At 47.5% G+C, this 22,114-nt stretch overlaps 1 protein-coding gene across 1 annotated transcript in view; it reads left to right on the top strand.

Moving 5' to 3' along the window:
- The first annotated feature begins 5,143 nt into the window (after positions 1-5,143).
- The window catches only part of LOC132571610 (zinc finger protein 420-like), an 87,383-nt gene continuing 70,412 nt past the window's right edge, over positions 5,144-22,114 (top strand). The window contains exons 1-4 of the mRNA XM_060238408.1: positions 5,144-5,195; positions 9,789-9,909; positions 15,363-16,847; positions 19,029-19,033. Coding sequence (XP_060094391.1) covers positions 9,876-9,909; positions 15,363-16,847; positions 19,029-19,033 — 1,524 coding nt within the window. The 5' untranslated portion in view covers positions 5,144-5,195; positions 9,789-9,875. The remainder of the gene's footprint in view (positions 5,196-9,788; positions 9,910-15,362; positions 16,848-19,028; positions 19,034-22,114) is intronic.

Genomic DNA, 22,114 nt, shown 5'->3' with positions numbered 1-22,114 from the left:
GCCTCACTCATCAATGGTGAGGCCCCTCTTTGTAGACCAATGGTGAGTGAGCCAGTTTGGTGTAATGGTTAAGTGTGCAGAGAGAACCGGGTTCAGTTCCCCACTCCTCCACTTGCAGCTGTTGGAATGGCCTTGGGTCAACCATAGCTCTCGCAGAGCTGTCCTTGAAAGACAGAAAGCCAGTTTGGTGTAGTGGTTAAGTGCGTGGACTCTTTGGGGGAACCAAGTTTGATTCCCCATGCCTCCACTTGCAGCTACTGGAATGACCTTGTGTCAGCCATGGCTATCGCAGGAGTTGTCCTTGAAAGGGCAACTGCTGTGAGAGCCCTCTCAGCCCCACCCACCTCACAGGGTGTCAGTTGTGGGGGAAGAAGATATAGAGGATTGTAGGCTACTCTGAGTCTCTGATTCAGAGAGAGGGGCTGGGGATAAATCTACAGTCGTCTTCAGCTTCTATCAGAGGTCTCCCAGCCCCACCTACCTCACAGCATGTTTGTTGTGCGGGAGGAAGATAAAGGAGATTGTGAGCTGCTCTGAGATTCAGAGTGACGGGCAAGATATAAATCCAATATCTTTTTCTACCTCTTCGGGGAGTCCTGGTGAATGGCACACCTTAAACTGGTTGTGTACCAAAAATATCAGCTTTTCCGTTTTCGTGAGGATGCTTCTGAGTTCTTCTTTGGTGTAGGAGAGGTGTAGAAACCTCAAATGTCGAGGAGAAAAGAGACCTAATAGAGAGAGAAGTGGCTTCAATCCCTAGGTTTAAACGACGAGGTTTCGGGCCTCTGGAGTTGCCGTGCCTTCTGTGGCTGCGTGGGGAGACCTGTTCTGAGAAAGGGAGATGGGGTGGAGAGCAGTGTTCAGGGGTGGGGAACGTCCATCCTGAGGGCTGTATACGGCCCTCGCGACCACTTGGTCTGGCCCTCAGGGATTGCTGGGCCCAGCTGGCTTGTGAGGATTGTGAGGCGCAGCTGCACTGTGCAGCGGCCTCCCTGGGAGCTGGCTAGCCAGCAAGGATCATGGGGCACAGCCACGCAGAGGCCTCCCTGGGCCTGGCTAGCCAGCCAGGATCACTGCAGGCCCTCGAAAAATCACTGTCACCGTTCAGATTAGTTTCCCCCTCATACCTTTATTTTCCTTTCTTTCTATTTCTTCTCCCCATTTCTTTGTTTCCCTTAATTCCCCTTTCTTTCTTTATTTCCTTTTCTTTCCATTTCTTCCCCCATTTTTTTATTTCCCTTTCTTCCCCCCATTTCTTTATTTCCCTTTCTTCCCCCCATTTCTTTATTTCCTTTTCTTCCCCCCATTTCTTTATTTCTCTTTATTCTCCTCCCCTTTCTTTATTTTCCTTTCCCCCTTTATTTTCCTTTATTACCCAGTTACCACCAGTTCAGTTTGCACTTGATTATCCCAGATGGTGTGGCCTAATATGCTAATGAGTGTGTGACCTAATATGCTAATATTAGGGGATGTGGTCTAATATGCTAATGAGTTCCTGCTGGGCTTTTTCTACCAAAGAAAAGCCCTGGACCTATGCATTTGCTTAGGGCGGCGGGTTGAGTGTGCGTGTGTGTGTCCCAAATTAGGCTCTCCCCACATGACTTCAAAGAATTATTTGCATTAATTTTGCTGGCCTGAATCATTCTTCCTTGACGGAGCACTGTTTTTTAAGCTCATCATTTTGTATGGCCCGCAAATGATGTTATAAATATCCAAATGGCCCTTGGCAGAAAAAAGGTTCCCCACCCCTGCTCTAAGCTGAGTTAGCGTGAGCTAGCTCACAGATTTTGGCCTCCAGCTCACACATTTTTGCCTTAGCTCAGGAAGGATGACCCCCAGAGCCCGCTAATTTATACAGCAGCTCACACCTTTAATGCCAGCAGCTCACAACTTTAATACCAGTAGTTCACAAAGTTGAATTTTTGCTCACAAGACTCTGCAGCTGAGAGGGAACATTGCTGGAGAGTGTCCTTGCTGACTCTCCATCAGAACCATAGAGTAGAGCTACTGCCAGCTCACCTCCTTTGGGCACAGAGCAAAAGTCACTGGGAGTGTGGGAGGGGGAGGTATTTGTGAATTTCCTGCATTATGCCGGGGGTTAGACTGGATGACCCTAAAAGTGCTTTCCAGCCCTATGATTCGACTCCTCCAGGACTCCAAGAAGGTCAGGACATCTGTGGAAATAACAAAAGGGTGGTGGGGGAGGAACCCAACCTCAAAATCAGGAACCAAAAAGGTTGAGCAAACCCGAACATGAAATAAATTACAACTCTTTGTGCACAACAATGTAGGATTAAAAACAACACACACGTTGCAAAGTTGGGAGTCCGGTAGCACTTTTGAGGCCAACAAAGTTTTATTCAGGCTGTAAGCTTTCGTAGGCACGCACACTTCATCAGACGATGGAATGGGGTACAGTGAACATATGAAGCTGCCTTATACTGAATCAGACCTTTGGTCCATCAAAGTCAGTATTGTCTTCTCAGACTGGCAGCGGCTCTCCAGGGTCTCAAGCTGAGGTTTTTCACACCTATTTGCCTGGGCCCTTTTTTGGAGATGCCGAGGATTGAACCTGGGACCTTCTGCTTCCCAAGCAGATGCTCTACCACTGAGCCACCGTCCCTGTGCTGCGTATAGCACAGTGGTTAAGAACGCAAAGTGGTATAAAGTTAGAACCCAAGGGCAAAACGGTGAAATTAACACACTGAAAGAATATTTGAGCTGGATAGCATTTGTGTGGGGAAACAACAAAGGCAGTAAAATGTCAGAATTGGAGAATGATGGATAAAGTGACACAAGGCAATAAATACAGTCTGTTAGTTCTATTGCTCCCTCCAGTCTATGTTAAACTGAGAATACTGAGAATATGTTTTTCTCATACATACATACATAGTATACAAGCATACAATATAACCAAGTGTTTCAACAGATGCAAACAGAAATAACAAGGTGAGTTCATAAGGTCATTATAGTTTAGATTCAATTCCCGGAGAACACAGGCAAATGTTTCAGTATCTCAGAGTGTTAAGAACGATCAGAGTGATTATATGGCCATTTTAAGAAGGATTTTAAATGACACATTTTAAGAAGGATATAGACAAGCTGGAACGGGTCCAGAGGAGGGCGACGAAGGTGGTGAGGGGTCTGGAGACCAAGTCCTATGAGGAAAGGTTGAAGGAGCTGGGGATGTTTCGCCTGGAGAGGAGGCGGCTGAGAGGTGATAGGATCACCATCTCCAAGTCCTTGAAGGGCTGTCCTGTAGAGGATGGTGTGGAATTGTTTTCTGTGGCCCCAGAAGGTAAGACCAATGGGTTGAAATTAAATCAAAATAGTTTGTGACTCAACATTAGGAAGAAATTCCTGACTGTTTGAGTGGTTCCTCAGTGGATCAGGCTTTCTCAGGAGGCTCTCCTTCCTCGGAGGTTTTTAAACAGCCTAGATGGCCATCTGACAGCAATGAGGATCCTATGGATTTAGGGGGATGTATTTGTAAGTAAGCAGCCCCGTGACGCAGAGTGGTAAAGCAGCAGTACTGCAGTACTGTGATCTGAACTCTCTGCTCACGACCTGAGTTCTATCCCAGCAAAAGCTGGTTCAGGTAGCCCCATCCTTCCGAGGTCGGTAAAATGAGTACCCAGCTTGCTGGGTGGAAAGTGTAAAAGACTGGGGAAGGCAATGGCAAACCACCCCGTAAAAAGTCTGCCGTGAAAATAATGTGAAAGCAACGTTACCCCAGAGTCGGAAACGACTGGTGCTTACACAGGGGACCTTTCCTTTTTCCTATTTGTAAGTTTCCTGAATTGTGCAGGGGGTTGGACTAGATGAACCTGGAGGTCCCTTCCAACTCTATGATTCTATGACCCTGTTGCCATGTCCCTTCTCATGTGTGGAGGTAACTAACGGGATCTTTTTTCTTAGCTGTGGTGTTGGTGTCATCTCTGTTGCCAGACCAGAGGTGTGCATTCCAAAACGCCTTTCTGATTCATTGCATTACTGTTACAATCAGTATTCTGCTATTTCAGATAAGAAATACACTCAAATAAAGAGGATGCGTACAGATACAAGGACGGAATGAGTTTCGCGTACGTAGTGAGATTTTAAAAACTCCGATGTCTCTGTTGAGCCCTGGAGGGGTTAGCGCCCAATACCTCTCCTCAAAATGCCCTCCAAGTTTCAAAAAGATTGGACTAGGGGATTAGGGTTGCCAAGTCCAGTTCAAGAAATATCTGAGGACTTTGGGGGTGGAGCCAGGAGACATCGGGGGCGGAGCCTGGAGCAAGGGTGTAACCAGCATCATTGAACTCCAAAGGAGTTCTGGCCATCACGTTTAAAGGGACGGCACACCTTTCTAAATGCCTTCCTTCCACAGGAAATAATGAGGGATAGGGGCACCTTCTTTGGGGGCTCATAGAATTGGACCCCCCGGTCCAATCGTTTTGAAAATTGGGGAGTACTTTGGGGAGAGGCACTGGATGCTATGCTGAAAATTTGGTGCCTCTACCTCAAAGAACAGCGCCCCCCCCAGATACCCACGGATCAATTCTTCATTTCCTATGGGGAAAAGTCTCCATATAGAATAATGGGAGTTTCCAGCAGAAATTTCCCTTCCCCCCTCCCCCCGCCTGTAGGGGAGGGGGGGGAGGGCCTTCAAACCGGGGGATCCCCTGCCCCCACCTGGGGATTGGCAACCCTACAGGGGATCCAATTCTATGAGCCTCCAAAGAAGGTGCCGCTATGCTTCATGGTTCCAGCGATGGCCAGCACTCCCTTCGGAGTTCCAATTATGCGCGTCACAACCTTGCTTCTGGCTCCACCCCAAAGACTCCTGGCTCCACCCCCAAAGTCTCCTGGCTCCACCCCCAAAGTCCCCAGAGATTTCTTGAATTAGATTTGGCCACCCCGCCACCCCCATTTGCAGGAATCTTTGGCTTTCAGCCTCTTCTCCCAAAGTCAATGCAAAGCCCTTTTTGCAGAAATGGGAGGGGGGGAGGCTCCGTGCATCGCCTCCCGGAGGTATTGGGGGGGGGGGCTTTCTCAATCCTGCAGAACTGCAGGCCAGGGAGGTCGAAATCCTAGAAGGGCGGCCAGGAAAGGGAGGGAGAAATGGCCATTTCCTTCCCGGCCAGCGTGTGCACGTGGGGAAGCGGCCTTTGTTACTCTCCGGATGCAAAGCGGCATCAGCTCCTTCCTCTCCCGTGAGTTAAAAGGGGGCGGGGAGGGAGGGAGGCACGGATCCGAGAGCGGCCTCGTTGCAAAGGGTGGCGAGCTAAGCTGCAGAGCCTTGGGAGCAAAACTTCTACCAAAAAAGAGCCCTGTGCGAAACAAGGGTGATGTCAGGGGGTGTGGCCTGATATGCAAAGGAGCCCCCAGGTGGCTTTTTCTACCAGAAAAAGAGCCCTGTGCGAAACAAGGGTGATGTCAGGGGGTGTGGCCTGATATGCAAAGGAGCCCCTGCTGGCTTTTTCTACCCCAAAAAGAGCCCTGTGCGAAACAAGGGTGATGTCAGGGGGTGTGGCCTGATATGCAAAGGAGCCCCTGCTGGCTTTTTCTACCCCAAAAAGAGCCCTGTGCGACGCAAGGATGATGTCAGGGGGTGTGGCCTGATATGCAAAGGAGCCCCCTGCTGGCTTTTTCTACCAAAAAAAGCTCTGTGCGAAACAAGGGTGATGTCAGGGGGTGTGGCCTGATATGCAAAGGAGCCCCTGCTGGCTTTTTCTACCCCAAAAAGAGCCCTGTGCGAAACAAGGGTGATGTCAGGGGGTGTGGCCTGATATGCAAAGGAGCCCCTGCTGGCTTTTTCTACCCCAAAAAGAGCCCTGTGCGAAACAAGGGTGATGTCAGGGGGTGTGCCCTGATATGCAAACGAGCCCCTGCTGGCTTTTTCTACCCCAAAAAGAGCCCTGTGCGAAACAAGGGTGATGTCAGGGGGTGTGGCCTGATATGCAAAGGAGCCCCTGCTGGCTTTTTCTACCCAAAAAAGAGCCCTGTGCGAAACAAAGGTGATGTCAAGGGGTGTGGCCTGATATGCAAAGGAGCCCCTGCTGGCTTTTTCTACCCCAAAAAGAGCCCTGTGCGACGCAAGGGTGATGTCAGGGGGTGTGGCCTGATATGCAAAGGAGCCCCTGCTGGCTTTTTCTACCCAAAAAAGAGCCCTGTGCGAAACAAGGGTGATGTCAGGGGGTGTGGCCTGATATGCAAAGGAGCCCCCTGCTGGCTTTTTCTACCCAAAAAAGAGCCCTGTGCGAAACAAGGGTGATGTCAAGGGGTGTGGCCTGATATGCAAAGGAGCCCCCAGGTGGCTTTTTCTACCAAAAAAAGAGCCCTGTGCGAAACAAGGGTGATGTCAAGGGGTGTGGCCTAATATGCAAAGGAGCCCCTGCTGGCTTTTTCTACCAAAAAAAGAGCCCTGTGCGAAACAAGGGTGATGTCAAGGGGTGTGGCCTGATATGCAAAGGAGCCCCCAGGTGGCTTTTTCTACCAACCCCCCCCCGTGCGACACAAGGGTGATGTCAGGGGGTGTGGCCTAATATACAGATGAGTTCCCGCTGGGCTTTTTCTACCCAAAAAAGCCCTGGCTACTGGCATTCAAGTTGAGATCTCCTGCACAAATGATTGTGCTCTGGGGGTCACCCTTCCTGAGCGAAGACAAAAATGTGTGAGCTGGTGGCTAAAAATCTGTGAGCTAGCTCACGCTAACTCAGCTTGGCGTTAGCACCGGTGGCGGGCACTTCTCTGCTTTGGGCTCCCCTCCATTCCTCCCCCTCTACCCTGCCCAGGGCTGGGGGGCGGGGTGAGATCCAGCTCCTTTGCTGCATCGTGGGGGCCTGGTCAAGGATTTCGAGAGGGAGGGAGCAGAGAACGTGGATGGTTTGGGGTGAGCAGGCTGTGTGTCCACCATGAGTGGAGCAGGCTGAGTTTTTACGGTTGGGGGTGGGTGGAGTTAGGGGCTGGGATCCCACAGGCTAAATAATGCACTTTCCACTAAGAGTTCCCAATCCCCAGGTGGGAGAAAACAAACAAGCAACTGCGAATAATTAAGAAGAAGAAGAAGAACTTTGATGGACTGAGGGTCTGATTCCGTATAAGGCAGCTTCATATGTTCATATGAATTGCAGATACCCTGCTCTTCTCTCTGAACAAAGCCCCGTGGCGCAGAGTGGTAAAGCTGCAGTACTGCAGTCTGAACTTTCTGCTCAAGACCTGAGTTCGATCCCGGCGGAAGCTGGGTTCAGGTAGCCGGCTCAGGTTGACTCAGCCTTCCATCCTTCCGAGATCGGTAAAATGAGTACCCAGCTTGCTGGGGGGAAAGTGTAGATGACTGGGGAAGGCAATGGCAAACCACCCCATAAAAATAGATCCAAGTGGACAGCCGTGTTGGTCTGAAGTAGCTAAAGAAAGCAGGAGTCAAGTGTCACCTTTAAGAGCGACCGAGTTTTATTTAGAACATGAGCTTTTGTGTGCTCTCTAAGTACACTTCATCGCCTGACCTCTGCTCCAGATGTTTAGCCAATCCCTCTTGAAGCTGTCTACCATTGCAGTCGCCACCTCCTGGGGCAGTGAATTCCACACGTTAATCACCCTTTGGGTGAAGAAGGACTTCCTTTGATCCATTCTAACCCGACTGCTCAGCCGTTTCATTGAGTTTTTGGAGGGAAACTGGTCCAGAGGGGGTGGGACCTGGGAAGGAAAGGAAAGGTCCCCTCTGCAAGCACCAGTCCTCAGGGCCGGATTAACAATTAGGCCAAGTAGACACTGACCTATGAGCCCCCATGCCTTTGGGGGCCCCGGGCTCCCCTCCCCAATTTCCCCCCTGCTTGTACACACAGCCTGCAACTGAGCTGCTCTTTGCCCGGCTTGCCTGGTGTGGCTGCTGCCAGCATCGTCGCCACGTTTGCCTCTCTCTGCCTCTCCCCCGCAGCTTAATAAAGGGGGCTTTTGAGAAGGGGCCTTTAGGCTGCGGCAGGGGCCACGGGTGGCGGGGCAGGTGCTCCAACTCTGAGATAATTTGTGATATTTTGACTGCCTATGGGCTTCTACAGGGTTTAATCAGGCACTGCCAGTCGTTTCCGACTCTGGGGTGACGTTGCTTTCACAACGTTTTCACGGCAGACTTTTTATGGGGTGGTTTGCCATCGCCTTCCCCAGTCATCTACACCAGGGGTGGCCAACGTTAGTGCTCCAGATGTTTTTTTTTGCCTACAACTCCCATCAGCCCCAGCCATTGGCCATGCTGGCTGGGGCTGATGGGAGTTGTAGGCAAAAAACCTCTGGAGAGCTACCGTTGGCCACCCCTGATCTACACTTTCCCCCCAGCAAGCTGGGTACTCATTTTACTGACCTCGGAAAGAGAGAAGGCTGAGTCAACTTTGAGCCGGCTCCCTAAAACCCAGCTTCCGCTGGGGATTGAACTCCCTTCTCATTTGGTGGCCAAAGTATTTGAGCTTCAGCTTCATCATCTGACCTTCCAATGAACAGTCTGGGTTGCAAAAGTCTTCTGTGTCAGCTTTGTTTCAAAACATTTTGTTTATTGGACCAATGGTGGACTGTGGGGTTATATTTGACTTTATGGAACTTTTGCTATATGTTTAGACTTCCTACTTCAATATAGATAATTATGTTGCTAAATTTTGGGGAGTTTTTTCTTTAATGACATAAGAACATCAGAGAAACCCTGTTGGATCAGGCCAGTGGCCCATCCAGTCCAACACTCTGTGTCACATAAGAGAAGCCATGTTGGATCAGGCCAATGGCCCATCCAGTCCAACACTCTGTGTCACAGAAGAACATAAGAGAAGCCATGTTGGATCAGGCCAGTGGCCCCTCCAGTCCAACACTCTGTGTCACATAAGAACATAAGAGAAGCCATGCTGGATCAGGCCAGTGGCCCATCCAGTCCAACACTCTGTGTCACAGAAGAACATAAGAGAAGCCATGTTGGATCAGGCCAGTGGCCCCTCCAGTCCAATACTCTGTGTCACATAAGAACATAAGAGAAGCCATGTTGGATCAGGCCAGTGGCCCATCCAGTCCAACACCCTGTGTCACATAAGAACATAAAAGAAGCCATGTTGGATCAGGCCAGTGGCCCATCCAGTCCAACACTCTATGTCACATGAGAACATAAGAGAAGCCCTTTTGGATCAGGCCAATGGCCCATCCAGTCCAAAACTCTGTGTCACATAAGAACGTAACAGAAGCCATGCTGGATCAGGCCAGTGGCCCATCCAGTCCAACACTCTGTGTCACATAAGAACATATGAGAAGCCATGCTGGATCAGGCCAATGGCCCATCCAGTCCAACACTCTGTGTCGCATAAGAACATAAGAGAAGCCATGCTGGATCAGGCCAATGGCCCATCCAGTCCAACACTCTGTGTCACACAGTAGCCAAAAATCCAAGTGCCATCAGGAGGTTCACAAGTGGGTCCTTCTGAAATGTGTTGGCAGCATTTGTAACTCCTGAGGCAATGGAGAGATGCTCTTGTGCTGTTGTCTTCTCATGGGTGTGGAACGGCTGCTGCACCTCTAGCTGAGGTAGGGGATTTGAGTGGGGGCAACCTGGGTCTCTCTTCCTTCCTTTTTTTTTGGGGGGGGGTGCTTTTATTCCTGCAGCTTCTACCAGAGAGAGAGATATTTACACAGATTCTACAAAGTGTCCGAACGAGAGAGGCTCTGAACGCCGCTCGCTTTATCCATGTCAAGCCTTACATCCTGTACCCTCCCAGACTACTCCCTTCCAGTGTGCGGTCTTTTCCCAGGGTGACAAAGAAATCTGCTTTTTCTTTCAGTGTCCCTTTTCCTTTGAGGAGGTGGTCGTATATTTCACTGCGGCAGAGTGGCTGGATCTGGACCCAAGAGCTCTTCACAGGGAAGTCATGCTGGAGAACTATGGAAGCGTGACCTCTCTGGGTAAGGATCTTTCAGAAGTGTGATTGTGATGGGACAGGGATAAAAATATTGATCAGCAATACAGCCTTTTGACTTCTGTCGCACTACTTGCCCAGGGCCAACTGAAGCCAGTGTCGTGGCCATCCCCCAAGCCAGAGAAGGTGTCCTGGTATGAGGCCAGGGTGGCATGAAAGGACCTCTTGAAGGGGCCGGATCCTGATTTCCAGCCTTTACAAGATAGCCTCCCCACCCCCTACGCTCAGTATTGTCAGTCATTTCAAAAATCTACCATGTAACAAAAGCACTATTGGTGACTCTTCAAATTATAAGACATAAAGCTGAAATCTGTGAGACTTATCAAGGTTTCGCAGGGCCTGTAAGACGGAGCTGTTCCACCAGGCTTTCAGTTAAACCAGCGGGCGTCCTTGGAAAGTCGTCACTTCCCCCAGCATTTCACCATTATGCCGTCAACCGCATGCTGTTTACCGCCTACATCTATAATGTTTCTCTGCTGCTCCTGTTTCGTAATGTCTGTTTTTATGGTATTGTTTTAACTCTGTTGCTTTATTGTAGAAGAAGAAGAAGAAGAATTGCAGATTTATATCCCACCCTTCTCCCTGAATCAGAGACTCAGAGCGGCTTACAATCTCCTATGTCTTCTCCCCTCACAACAGGCACCCTGTGAGGTGGGTGGGGCTGGAGACGGCTCTCACAGCAGCTGCCCTTTCAAGGACAACCTCTGCCAGAGCTATGGCTGACCCACGGCCATTCCAGCAGGTGCAAATGGAGGAGTGGGGAATCAAACCCCGTTCTCCCAGATAAGAGTCTGCACACTTAACCACTACACCAAACTGGCTCTCCAGTTTGTAAGTTGCCCCCAGCCCTCTTACGGGACAGGACAGGATATAAATCTAAAAATGAAAGTAAATTAAATCACTAGTCAGTAAGGCTGGTTTTCTACGGAAAGGCTAATTCTTCCTGTCCTTAATGTTAGCAACCCAGGTGAACACTGATCACGTGATGTGATGGTATCGCTTCACTCTGCTCTGGGAAGACCTCACCTGGAGTATTGTGTTCAGTTTTGGGCACCACATTTTAAGAAGGATATAGACAAGCTGGAACGGGTCCGGAGGAGGGCGACGAAGATGGTGAGGGGTCTGGAGACCAAGTCCTATGAGGAAAGGCTGAAGGAGCTGGGGATGTTTAGCCTGGAGAGGAGGCGGCTGAGAGGTGAGAGGATCACCATCTTCAAGGACTTGAAGGGCTGTCCTATAGAGGATGGTGTGGAATTGTTTTCTGTGGCCCCGGAAGGTAGGACCAGAACCAGTGGGTTGAAATTAAATCAAAAGAGTTTCCGGGTCAACATTAGGAAGAACTTCCTGTCCGTTAGAGTGGTTCCTCAGTGGAACAGGCTTCCTCGGGAGGTGGTGGGCTCTCCTTCCTTGGAGGTTTTCAACAGAGGCTAGATGGCCATCTGACAGTGATGAAAATCCTGTGAATTTAGGGGGAGGTGTTTGTGAGTTTCCTGCATTGTGCAGGGGCTTGAACTAGATGACCCTGGAGGTCCCTTCCAACTCTATGATTCTATGAGTCTAAGAACTTCCTGATCATTAGAGCGATTCCTCAGTGGAACAGGATTCCTTGGGAGGTGGTGGGCTCTCCTTCCTTGGAGTTTTTTAAACAAAGGCTAGACGGCCATCTGACAGCAATGAGGATCCTGTGAATTTAGGGGGGGGGGGTGTTTGTGAGTTTCCTGCATTGTGCAGGGGGTTGGACTAGATGACCTTAAAGATCCCTTCCAACTCTATGATTCTATGAAGGTTTCATTTTAGTATAATGACTTTTTAAAGGTTAGTTTTAGTTATTTAGATAGCTGAGAGCCAGTTTGGTGCGGTGGTTAAATGTGCGGACTCTTATCTGGGAGAACCAGGTTTGATTCTCCACTCCTCCACTTGCACCTGCTGGAATGGCCTTGGGTCAGCCAGAGCTCTCTTATCTGGGAGAACTGGGTTTTGATTCCCCACTCCTCCACCTGCACCTGCTGGAATGGCCTTGGGTCAGCCAGAGCTCTCTTATCTGGGAGAACCGGGTTTTGATTCCCCACTCCTCCACTTGCAGCTGCTGGAATGGCCTTGGGTCAGCCAGAGCTCTGGCAGAGGTTGTCCTTGAAAGGGCAGCTGCTGTGAGAGCCCTCTCAGCCCCACCCACCTCACAGGGTGTCTGTTGTGGGGGAGAAGATATAGGAGGTTGTAAGCCGCTCTGAGTCTGATTTGGAGAGAAGGGCGGGGTATAAATCTGCGGTCGCCTTCTTCTTCCTCCTCTGAAACCACTGCAAGGTGAACCATCTCCAGTTTAATAGATTAATCATTCAGATTTGGAGAACTTTTCTGCTGTCCTTTATTGGGAGGATCAAAATAACCATTAACCATAACCATTTAAATTGTTTTATTTATCCAAAACAATAACATTGTATATAGCACGTGTGTTTTTGTATTTGCTTACACTTCTATGAAAATGCACTCATAGAGATCTCAAGATTGCTGAAGTATTCTGCTCAGAAAGTTTCATTTACTGCCTGCTCCTTCTTCCTCGCACTTAGCTCTTAATGTCTCCCCCATATCCAGACTATTCCACCCAAACTATCTCATATTCATTGAACTTCCTGCAACTTAGCACTTAAGGGGTTGAGAGTGCCACTCTGGTGTAGTGGTTAAGTGCGTGGACTCTTATTTGGGAGAACCAGGTTTGATTCCCCACTCCTCCACATGCACCTGTTGGAATGGCCTTGGGTCAGTCATAGCTCTCACAGGAGCCGTCCTTGAAAGGGCAGCTTCTGTGAGAGCTGTCTCAGCCCCACCTACCTCACAGGGTGTTTGTTGTGGGGGAGAAGGGTAAAGGAGATTGTGACTGTTCTGAGACTCTGAGATTTAGAGTGAAGGGTGGGATATAAATCCAATTTCTTCTTCTTTCCATCAGTGGCTATTAGCCACAGTAGATATATATGTGTGTGTGTTTATATATATATATGTGTGTATATGTATGTATGTATATGTGTGTGTGTGTGTCTCTGTATACACACACACACACACACATATTGGCCACTGTGTGACGCAGAGTGCTGGACTGGATGGGCCATTGGCCTGATCCAACATGGCTTCTCTTATGTTCTTATGTGACTCATAGTGTAGGACTGGATGGGCCATTGTCCTGATCCAACATGGCTTCTCTTATGTTTTTATGTTCTCTTCTTCTTTCTTCTTCTTCTTCTTCTTCTTCTTCTTCTTCTTCTTCTTCTTCTTCTTCTTCTTCTTCTTCTTCTTCTTCTTCTTCTTCTTCTTCTTCTTCTTTTTCCTCCTCCTCTTTCTTCTTCTTCTTCCTCCTCCTCTTCCTCCTCCTCTTCTTCTTCTTCGTGCATAGATTTGCAGAGGACCAATAGGACTGATGTTTCTTAACTCTGTATGTTTTTTGTTGTGAAGAAGAGGCGTATTATCTCTGCAGACACAAACTCAAAGTTTTGAGAACTGCAAAACCAACCATCTGTGATAATATCTTTTAGACAGAAAAAAACTGCCCCAAATAACCTTACAGAAATCATGGGGAAAGCATGATGTTGTGACTGGATTAATGGAATTCATTTACCAAAAAAATTAAACATTGCATGAATATAAAGGTAAATGTAGTCCCCTGTGCAAGCACCGGGTCATTACCGACCCTTGATAGACTTCTTATGGGGTGGTTTGCCATTGCCTTCCTCAGTCATCTACATTTTACCCCCAGCAATACAGCTTTACAATACCTAACTAAACCTAAATCTTTATTTCATGATGAATAACCTTTGGACTATTATGTACCTTAAATAGAAAAATATCTTCTGATAGATTTTTCCTCAAAAAGTTTTTTTAAAACAAAAAAATTCCCAATTTAAAATTTTAAAAATCCATTTTAGAAAAATCCATTTTTAAAAAAGCACTGATTTTTATCCACGCTGTATTGAAGCATCCAGTATTGATTGCGGTCTAAATAATGCCATAAATAATTTTACAGAGCTTTTATACATTCATTCTTACAAAGATAAAACTGGGTACAAAATGTTATTACTCACTCCGCAAGGTCATACATACAAGATGGTTTCCTTTATATATTACAACATTGAATGCTTATACAATTTTTTTTGATCCACTCGCCTTTTCCCATCATTTAAATATTGCATTCAAAGAATCATTTTGCTAAGCTTATCCCATAGAATCCCATGGAATTATTTTATCGGTTTATAAGTTGTCTATCAGTCGTAGGACCTCCTCTCTCATCACCTCAATCTGATTCAGGTCTTTCAACACCCCTCCCAAAATCAGCAGTTCTGGAGTGGGCAAACACTTCTCATCTTCCACAGTGAAGATAGAGGCAAAAAATGCATTCAGCTTTTTCAGCCATTTCACTATCATCCTTCAATAATCCTTTGACCCCCTTGGTCATCCAAAGGCCCCACTGCCTCCCTGGTTGGTTTCCTGCTTCTGATGTATTTGAAGAAATGTTTCTTCTTTATGTTTTTTGCAATGTGCTTCTCATAGTCCCTTCTGCCTGCCTGATCACAGACTTGCATTTTATTTGCCACAGCCTGTGTTCCCTTTTATTAACCTCACTTGGACTAGCTTTCAACTACTTAAACAAATCCTTCTTACCTTTTACAGCTTCCATTACTTTGTTAACCACGCAGGCTTTTTTCTATACCTATTTGTGCCTTTCCTGACATGCGGTATATATGTTATCTGAGCTTCTAGGATTGTAGTTTTAAATAGCTTCCAAGCTTGACCCCATTTACCTTTCCTTTCGGTTTCCTCTTGACATGCCTCCTCATCTCAGAGAGTTTATTCCTTTTAAAGTTAAAAGTGGTTGTGTTGGTATTTGGGGGCAACTCTCTACTTATACAAATGGTGAAATCAACAACATTATTACTCCCAAGTGGTGCAATCACTTTTACATCTCTCACCAGGTGTTAGGACCATGTTCAAGATCACCTCACCCCTGGTAGGTTCTGTGACCATCTGCTCCATAGAACAATCATTGAGATTGTCTAGAAACTCAATCTCTTTCTCCAGACCAGAACACATACTGACCCAATCAATGTGTGGGTAATTAAAATCCCATATTATTACACTGTTTTTAAACTAAGCCGCTAACTTTAATTCTTTCATCATTTTATAATCATCCTCTATCTTTTGATCCAGTGGGTAATAACAAACTCCTAGAGTTAAGCTTCTTTTTAGGCCCACTATTTCGACCCAAAGCATTTCTAGAAGTGAATCTACTTATCTTGCCTTTTCAATCTTACTGGACTGTATACCCTCTCTGACATATTGAGCCACCACACCTCCAACCCTTCCCTTCCATTAATCCTTTCCTAGTACAGTCATATAGATTTCTTTGGACCTTACCTGCCCTGCCAGGTTCTAATGCTATCTCTCTCTTTATTTCAGAAGATGACAGTCAAAGGAATGAGAAGGGTGAGGTACTTCAGCCGCAATTGCAAGATAAAGATAATAATGAAGACTTGAAAGGAAACATCAGGAATCAAGGTGGACCTAAAAGAAAGAGAGCTAACTGTTTGGCTGAGAAGAGAGATGGAAGAAAGTGTAATGCACATTTCCCAATGCACAATATAACAAAGACAAGTAAATCCATTCAGTGTGGCAAGCACGTACAACATAGCTCACAAATTCTTGTGAACCAAAGAATAAAAAGAGAAGAGAAACCTTTTGAATGCTCTGAGTGTGGAAAGAAATTCAGTCAGAGTAGCAATCTTCAACAGCACAAAATCACTCACACAGGGGAGAAACCCTTTGAATGTTCAGAGTGTGGGAAGAGATTCACTCAAAATGGCAGTCTTCAGCTGCATCAAAGAACCCACACAGGGGGAAAACCTTTTGAATGCTCGGAGTGTGGAAAGAGATTCAGTCAGAATGGCAGTCTTCAACGGCATCAAAGAACCCACACAGGAGAGAAGCCTTTTGAATGTTCAGAGTGTGGAAAGAGATTCAGTCAAAGTTACCATTTTCAGTATCATCAAAGAACCCACACAGGGGAGAAACCTTTTGAATGTTCAGAATGTGGAAAGAAATTCAGTCAGAGTGGCCATCTTCAGCTGCATAAAAGAACCCACACAGGAGAGAAACCTTTCAAATGCTCAGAGTGTGGAAAGAGATTCAGTGTGATTGGCAGTCTTCAACTGCATAAAAGAACCCACACAGGGGAGAAACCTTTTGAATGCTTAGAGTGTGGAAAGAGATTCAATCAAAGTTACCATTTTCAGTATCATCAGAGAACCCACACAGGGGAGAAACCTTTTGAATGTTTAGAGTGTGGGAAAAGATTCAGTCATAGCAGCAGCCTTCTGTATCATCAAAGAACTCACACAGAGGAGAAACCTTTCACATGCTCAGAGTGTGGAAAGAGATTCTATCATCGTGGCCATCTTCAATATCATCAGAGAACCCACTCAGGGGAGAAACCTTTTGAATGCTCAGAGTGTGGAAAGAAATTCAGTCGGAGTGGCCATCTTCAACTGCATAAAAGAACCCATACAGGGGAGAAACCTTTTGAATGCTCAGAGTGTGGAAAGAGATTCAGTGTGATCAGCAGTCTTCACCAGCACCTAAGAACCCACACAGGAGAGAAACCTTTCGAATGCTCAGAGTGTGGAAAGAGATTCTGTGACCGTAGTAGTCTTCATCGGCACCAAATAACCCACACAGGGGAGAAACCTTTTGAATGCTCCAAGTGTGGAAAGAGATTCAATGTGATCAGCAATCTTCACCAGCACCTAAGAACCCACACAGGAGAGAAACCTTTTGAATGCTCAGAGTGTGAGAAGAGATTCAGTGACCGTAGTAGTCTTCAGCGCCACCAAAGAACCCACACAGGGGAGAAACCATTTGAATGCTCTGAGTGTGGAAAGAGATTCAGTGATAACAGCAGTCTTCAACTATATAAGAGAACTCACACACAGGAGAAACCATTTGAATGCTCAGAGTGCAGAGAGATTCAGTCAAACTGGTAATCTTCGAGTATAAAAGAACCCACACAGGGGAGAAACCATTTGAATGCTTAGAGTGTGGAAATGGATTCAGTAGGAGTGGCAGTCTTCATTATCATCAAAGAACCTACACAGGGGAGAAACCACTTGAATGCTTAGAGTGTGGAATTGGATTCAGTAGGAGTGGCAGTCTTCAATATCATCAAAAAACCCACACAGGGGAGAAACCTTTTGAATGCTCAGAGTGTAGAAAGAGATTCAGTCAGAGCAGCATTCTTCGGTATCATAAAAGAACCCACACAGGATCCAAATGCTTGGAGTGTGGGAAGATAATCAGTCACAGTGGCACTTCTCAACATAATCAAAAAACCGCAGATGCAACAAATCTTTGAAATGCTCAGACCAGGGGTCGGGCCTACAGAACAGATCAGGCCCTCAGAGGTCTCCTATCAAGATGGCATGCAGCTCACTGCTTCCTTCTGCATTTCAGCTTGCTTTGCCTGGCTTGCTGAATTGCACAGGAGCTACAGAGCAAAGCCTCTTATTTTCTCCATTGGCTGAGGCTCCTTCCTTGGAGAGCAAGGGAGGGAGAATTTGCTCTGCTAGGCTCTCTCCATTGCACACAAGCTAAGTGGCAACCCAGTATATTACAGAATGAAATAAGCAACAGCAACTGTGTATATAAACAATAAAGAATTTATAAACAAATCTAGAAACGTCTGTTCTTCAATGATACCTCATACACAGTACAAAAGTACACAGTATACAGTACAGATTCCATGCAGTAAATTGTGAAGGACTGTGATTGTATGTCTCTTATGAACATTTCTGCATATGAATGGCGTATTGATGAAATTGGATGGGAAATACTCCTGCTGTGGAACCTATTCCCTTTGGAAATATATTTTTGTACTGTGTATGAAGTATCATTGAAGAACAGAGACTTTTCTAGATTCGTTTATAAATTCTTTATTGTTTATATACACAGTTGCTGTTGCTTGTTTCATTCTCTCAATTGCACAGCAGAGCTACTGAGACAGCCTCTCTTTCTTCTGTTGGCTGAGGCTTCTTCCTCTCATCCCCTGGGATGGAGGGAAAAAGCTTCCTTTGCCCAGTTCCCCCATTCTCAGAAGAGAGATACAAAGAAAGCATCTTCAGGACCGACAAAGTTTTACTTAAGGTATGAGGTTTTTGCTTTGATTTGAGACACACACAGTGTGTTTTGTTGGCTCATGATTCCAAGGCTCTTCTGGGTGCAACTGGGTTTGCCGCCACCTTTTCTCTGTATTCATGCCTTCATTATCTAGTCCTTCTCTGTAGGAAAGCCATGTGAACTCTTTTGATAAGGAATAACAACAAGCCAGTGAGGTGGATTAGGTGAGACCAAGTTAACCCAGCACATTTCCTTGTAGACTGGGAGTTTTAACCTAGGCTTCTCATATAAGTAGGCTGATACTGACCACCAGGGGTCATTTTGTAGGGGGGAAAGTGCAGGATCTCAGTAGTATATATATCTCATTTGCATATGCCCTGGGATCTGTGTGGGGATTTCTCTCTCTGCTGCATGCAGACCCCGGCTGGAGGTTCAGAAGAAGAAGATATTGGATTTATATCCCGCCCTCCACTCCGAAGAGTCTCAGAGCGGCTCACAATCTCCTTTACCTTCCTCCCCCACAACAGACACCCTGTGAGGTGGGTGGGCTGGAGAGGGCTCTCACAGCAGCTGCCCTTTCAAGGACAACCTCTGCCAGAGCTATGGCTGACCCAAGGCCATTCTAGCAGGTGCAAGTGGAGGAGTGGGGAATCAAACCTGGTTCTCCTAGATAAGAGTCAGCACACTCAACCACTACACCAAACTGGCTCTCCAGGAGATATAAATTCATACCAGAGAATCTTAAAGAGTCTTGAGTGTCTAGCCAGGCATAAAATTTCATCCAATATTTTCCTGCTTTGAAGAGTTTAAAGCGGGGGGAGGGAGAGAGTCGCAGTTCTAGAGAGCCACATGGTGGGTTGGAGGGCTGTCTTTTCCTTCCCCGCCCCTTTCAGTTTCCCTGGGGCTTCTGCTTGAATGGCTGGCGGGAATCTGGTGAGCTCGGAGAGGCTTTGGAAGGGAGGGTGGTATATGGAGTTGGGGGCTGCAGTGCTCGAAAGAAAAGAAGTGGGATGCAGCACGGAGTAAAAGAGAGCAAACCCTTCCCCCTTGCCTTCCTGGGGTTCCCTCCTCCCCACCTTGCTTGCTCCTGCCCCACAGAGAGACACGTGTCCTTTGCAGAGAGCTACGAGGCTTCTCGCAGAGGGCTTGAGGGTAGGATCCGAACCCGGCGCCTTTGAACATCTGAAGAAGTTCAAGTGGCTTCCAGAGGCACATTTAGGGGGGAGGGGGGAGAATGAGATTTGGGGTGGGGGAGAAGGAGGGAGACGATCAAGGAGGGAGGCTCAACATTAGGAAGAACTTCCTGACCGTTAGAGCAATTCCTCAGTGGAACAGGCTTCCTCCTTGGGAGGTGGTGGGCTCTCCTTCCTTGGAGGTTTTGAAACAGAGGCTAGATGGCCATCCGACAGCAATGAAGATCCTGTGAATTTAGGAGGGAGTTGTTTGTGAGTTTCCTGCATTGTGCAGGGGGTTGGACTAGATGACCCTGGAGGGTCCCTTCCAACTCTAAGATTCTATGAAATTGGGGTCTCCTTTCTTGAAGGTTTTTAAACAGAAGCTGGATGGCCATCTGACAGCAATGAAGATCCTGTGAATTTAGGGGGGAGGTGTTTGTGAGTTCCCTGCATTGTGCAGGGGGTTGGACTAGATGACCCTGGAGGGTCCCTTCCAACTCTAAGATTCTATGAAATTGGGGGTCTCCTTTCTTGAAGGTTTTTAAACAGAGGCTAGATGGCCATCTGACAGCGATGAAGATCCTGTGAATTTAGGGGGGAGGTATTTGTGAGTTTCCTGCATTGTGCCGGGGGTTGGGCTAGATGACCCTGGAGGATCCCTCCCTCCCTTTCTCTCTCCCTCCCTCCCTCCCCTCCTTCCTTCCCTTCCTCTCTTCCTTCCTTCCTCCCTCTCTTTCTCCCTCCCTTCCCTCCTTTTCTTCCTCCCTCCCTCCCTTCCTTCCTCCCCCCTTCCTTCCTCCCCCTCCCTCCCTTCCCTCCTTCCTTCCCTTCCTTCCCTCCCTTCTTCTTCCCCCTTCCTCCCTCCCCCTTCCTTCCTCCCTCCCTCCCCTCCTTCCTTCCCTTCCTCTCTTCCTCCCTCCCTCCCTCCCCCCTCCCTCCCCCCTCTCTCCCAGTTTGGTGTAGCCTAGGCCAACCCTCTGCTTGGAGAGAGGTCCACCTGCCCCTCTGCCAGCTCCTGACCAGTCAAGGCCCCCTCCTAAGGAAAAAAAAAAGGTACTGGGAGTGAGACGATGCCCAGCAAGAGGGGCCTGCAGACCAAACAGCTGTGGATGGCGGCTCAAGGAAGTGAGTCAAGCCGCACTAGCTCCAAACTTCCCAGCTCGCTCCATGATTCCAATGAGGAATTAATCAAGTGGTGGCATCCTCAACATCCACTGGAGTGACTTTGTGACCAACACTGAAGTCCTCAAGCGGGCGGAGGTTACAAGCATCGAGGCACTGCTGTTGAAGACGCAGCTGCGCTGGGCAGGGCATATTTCTAGGATGGAAAACCACCGCCTTCCCAAGATTGCCCTGTATGGCGAACTCTCCACCGGCCATCGAAATAGAGGGGCACCAAAGAAGAGGTACAAGGACTCCTTGAAGAAATCCCTTAGCACCTGTCACATCAACCATCACCAGTGGTCTGACCTAGCCTCAGATCGCAAAGCATGGAGGCACACCATCCACCATGCTGTCTCTTCCTTTGAGAACGCACGCATAGCTGGTCTTGAGGACAAAAGGAGATTGAGGAAGAATCGCACTGCTACAGCACCAACCCTAAATCAGACCTTTCCCTGCAGCCACTGTGGCCGGACCTGCCTGTCCCGCATTGGTCTTGTCAGCCACCAGCGAGCCTGCAGCAGACGTGGACTACTGCACCCTTCTTAAATCTTCGTTCGCGAAGTCACCGAGAGAGAGAGAGAGAGGGGAGGGTCAGGGGTGATTTTTTTGTGTGTCCAAGGTTTGGGACTACATTATTATTATTATTATTAATTGTTTATTTATATTCCGCCCGTTCCCCCATTGGGGGCTCAGAGTGGAGTGCATCAAATCAAATAAAATCACAATAAAACTAATTACAACATCCATCAAGTACAGCAAAATAATTCAGCAAGATGGCATAGCGCAAGTCGTACCACAGTACAGCAACGGTAGAGCAGCAAGGCAGTAGAGCAGTAGGAGGAGGCCAACTGATTGATGGAGAGATGCCCTCTGCCTCTACACTGAAAGCTCTGGCGTTTCTCCCATAACAAAGACAACCCCCACCCCACCCCATGGCAGAGCCCTTTAATTCCTGTTTGGTGGAGGGGAGAAAGGAAAGGGAGTCAGGATCTCTCAGTGGAGGAGGCGAGGAAGAACTTGCTCTGGACCAAAGGTGGCCAAACTGTGGCTCAGGACCCACATGTGGCTCTTTCACACATCTTGTGTGGCTCTTGGAGCCCGCGTCACCCTGTCAGATGGCTTGGGGGAGGCATTTCTGTCTTTCAATCACTTCTCCCAGCCAAGCCAGCTGGCAGCTTGGAGAGTGCTTTTGAAGTTAAAGTTGCTTTTTTCTACCTCTCCCTTCCCAATCTATTTATTTTCCTTCCTTCCTTTTTTTCTACCTCTCCCTTCCCAATCTATTTATTTTCCTTCCTTCCTTCCTTCCTTCCTTCCTTCCTTCCTTCCTTCCTTCCTTCCTTCTTTTCTACCTCTCCCTTCCCAATCTATTTATTTTCCTTCCTTCCTTCCTTCCTTCCTTCCTTCCTTCCTTCCTTCCTTCCTTCCTTCCTTCCTTCCTTCCTTCCTTCCTTCCCTTTTTTTCTACCTCTCCCTTCCCAATCTATTTATTTTCCTTCCTCCCTTCCTTTTTTTCTACCTCTCCCTTCCGTATCTATCTATCTATCTATCTATCTATCTATCTATCTATCTATCTATCTATCTATCTATCTATCTATCTATCTATCTATCTGTCTATCTATCTATCATCTATTTTCCTTCCTTCCTTCCTCCCTTCCTTTTTTTCTACCTCTCCCTTCCCAATATATTTATTTTCCTTCCTTCCTT

The sequence above is a fragment of the Heteronotia binoei genome, chromosome 5, assembly GCF_032191835.1.
Source record: "Heteronotia binoei isolate CCM8104 ecotype False Entrance Well chromosome 5, APGP_CSIRO_Hbin_v1, whole genome shotgun sequence".
In the NCBI taxonomy this organism is placed as follows: domain Eukaryota; kingdom Metazoa; phylum Chordata; class Lepidosauria; order Squamata; family Gekkonidae; genus Heteronotia; species Heteronotia binoei.
The sequence above is the reverse complement of the archived record's forward strand: the minus strand, read 5'-3'. Positions and strand labels throughout refer to the sequence as shown.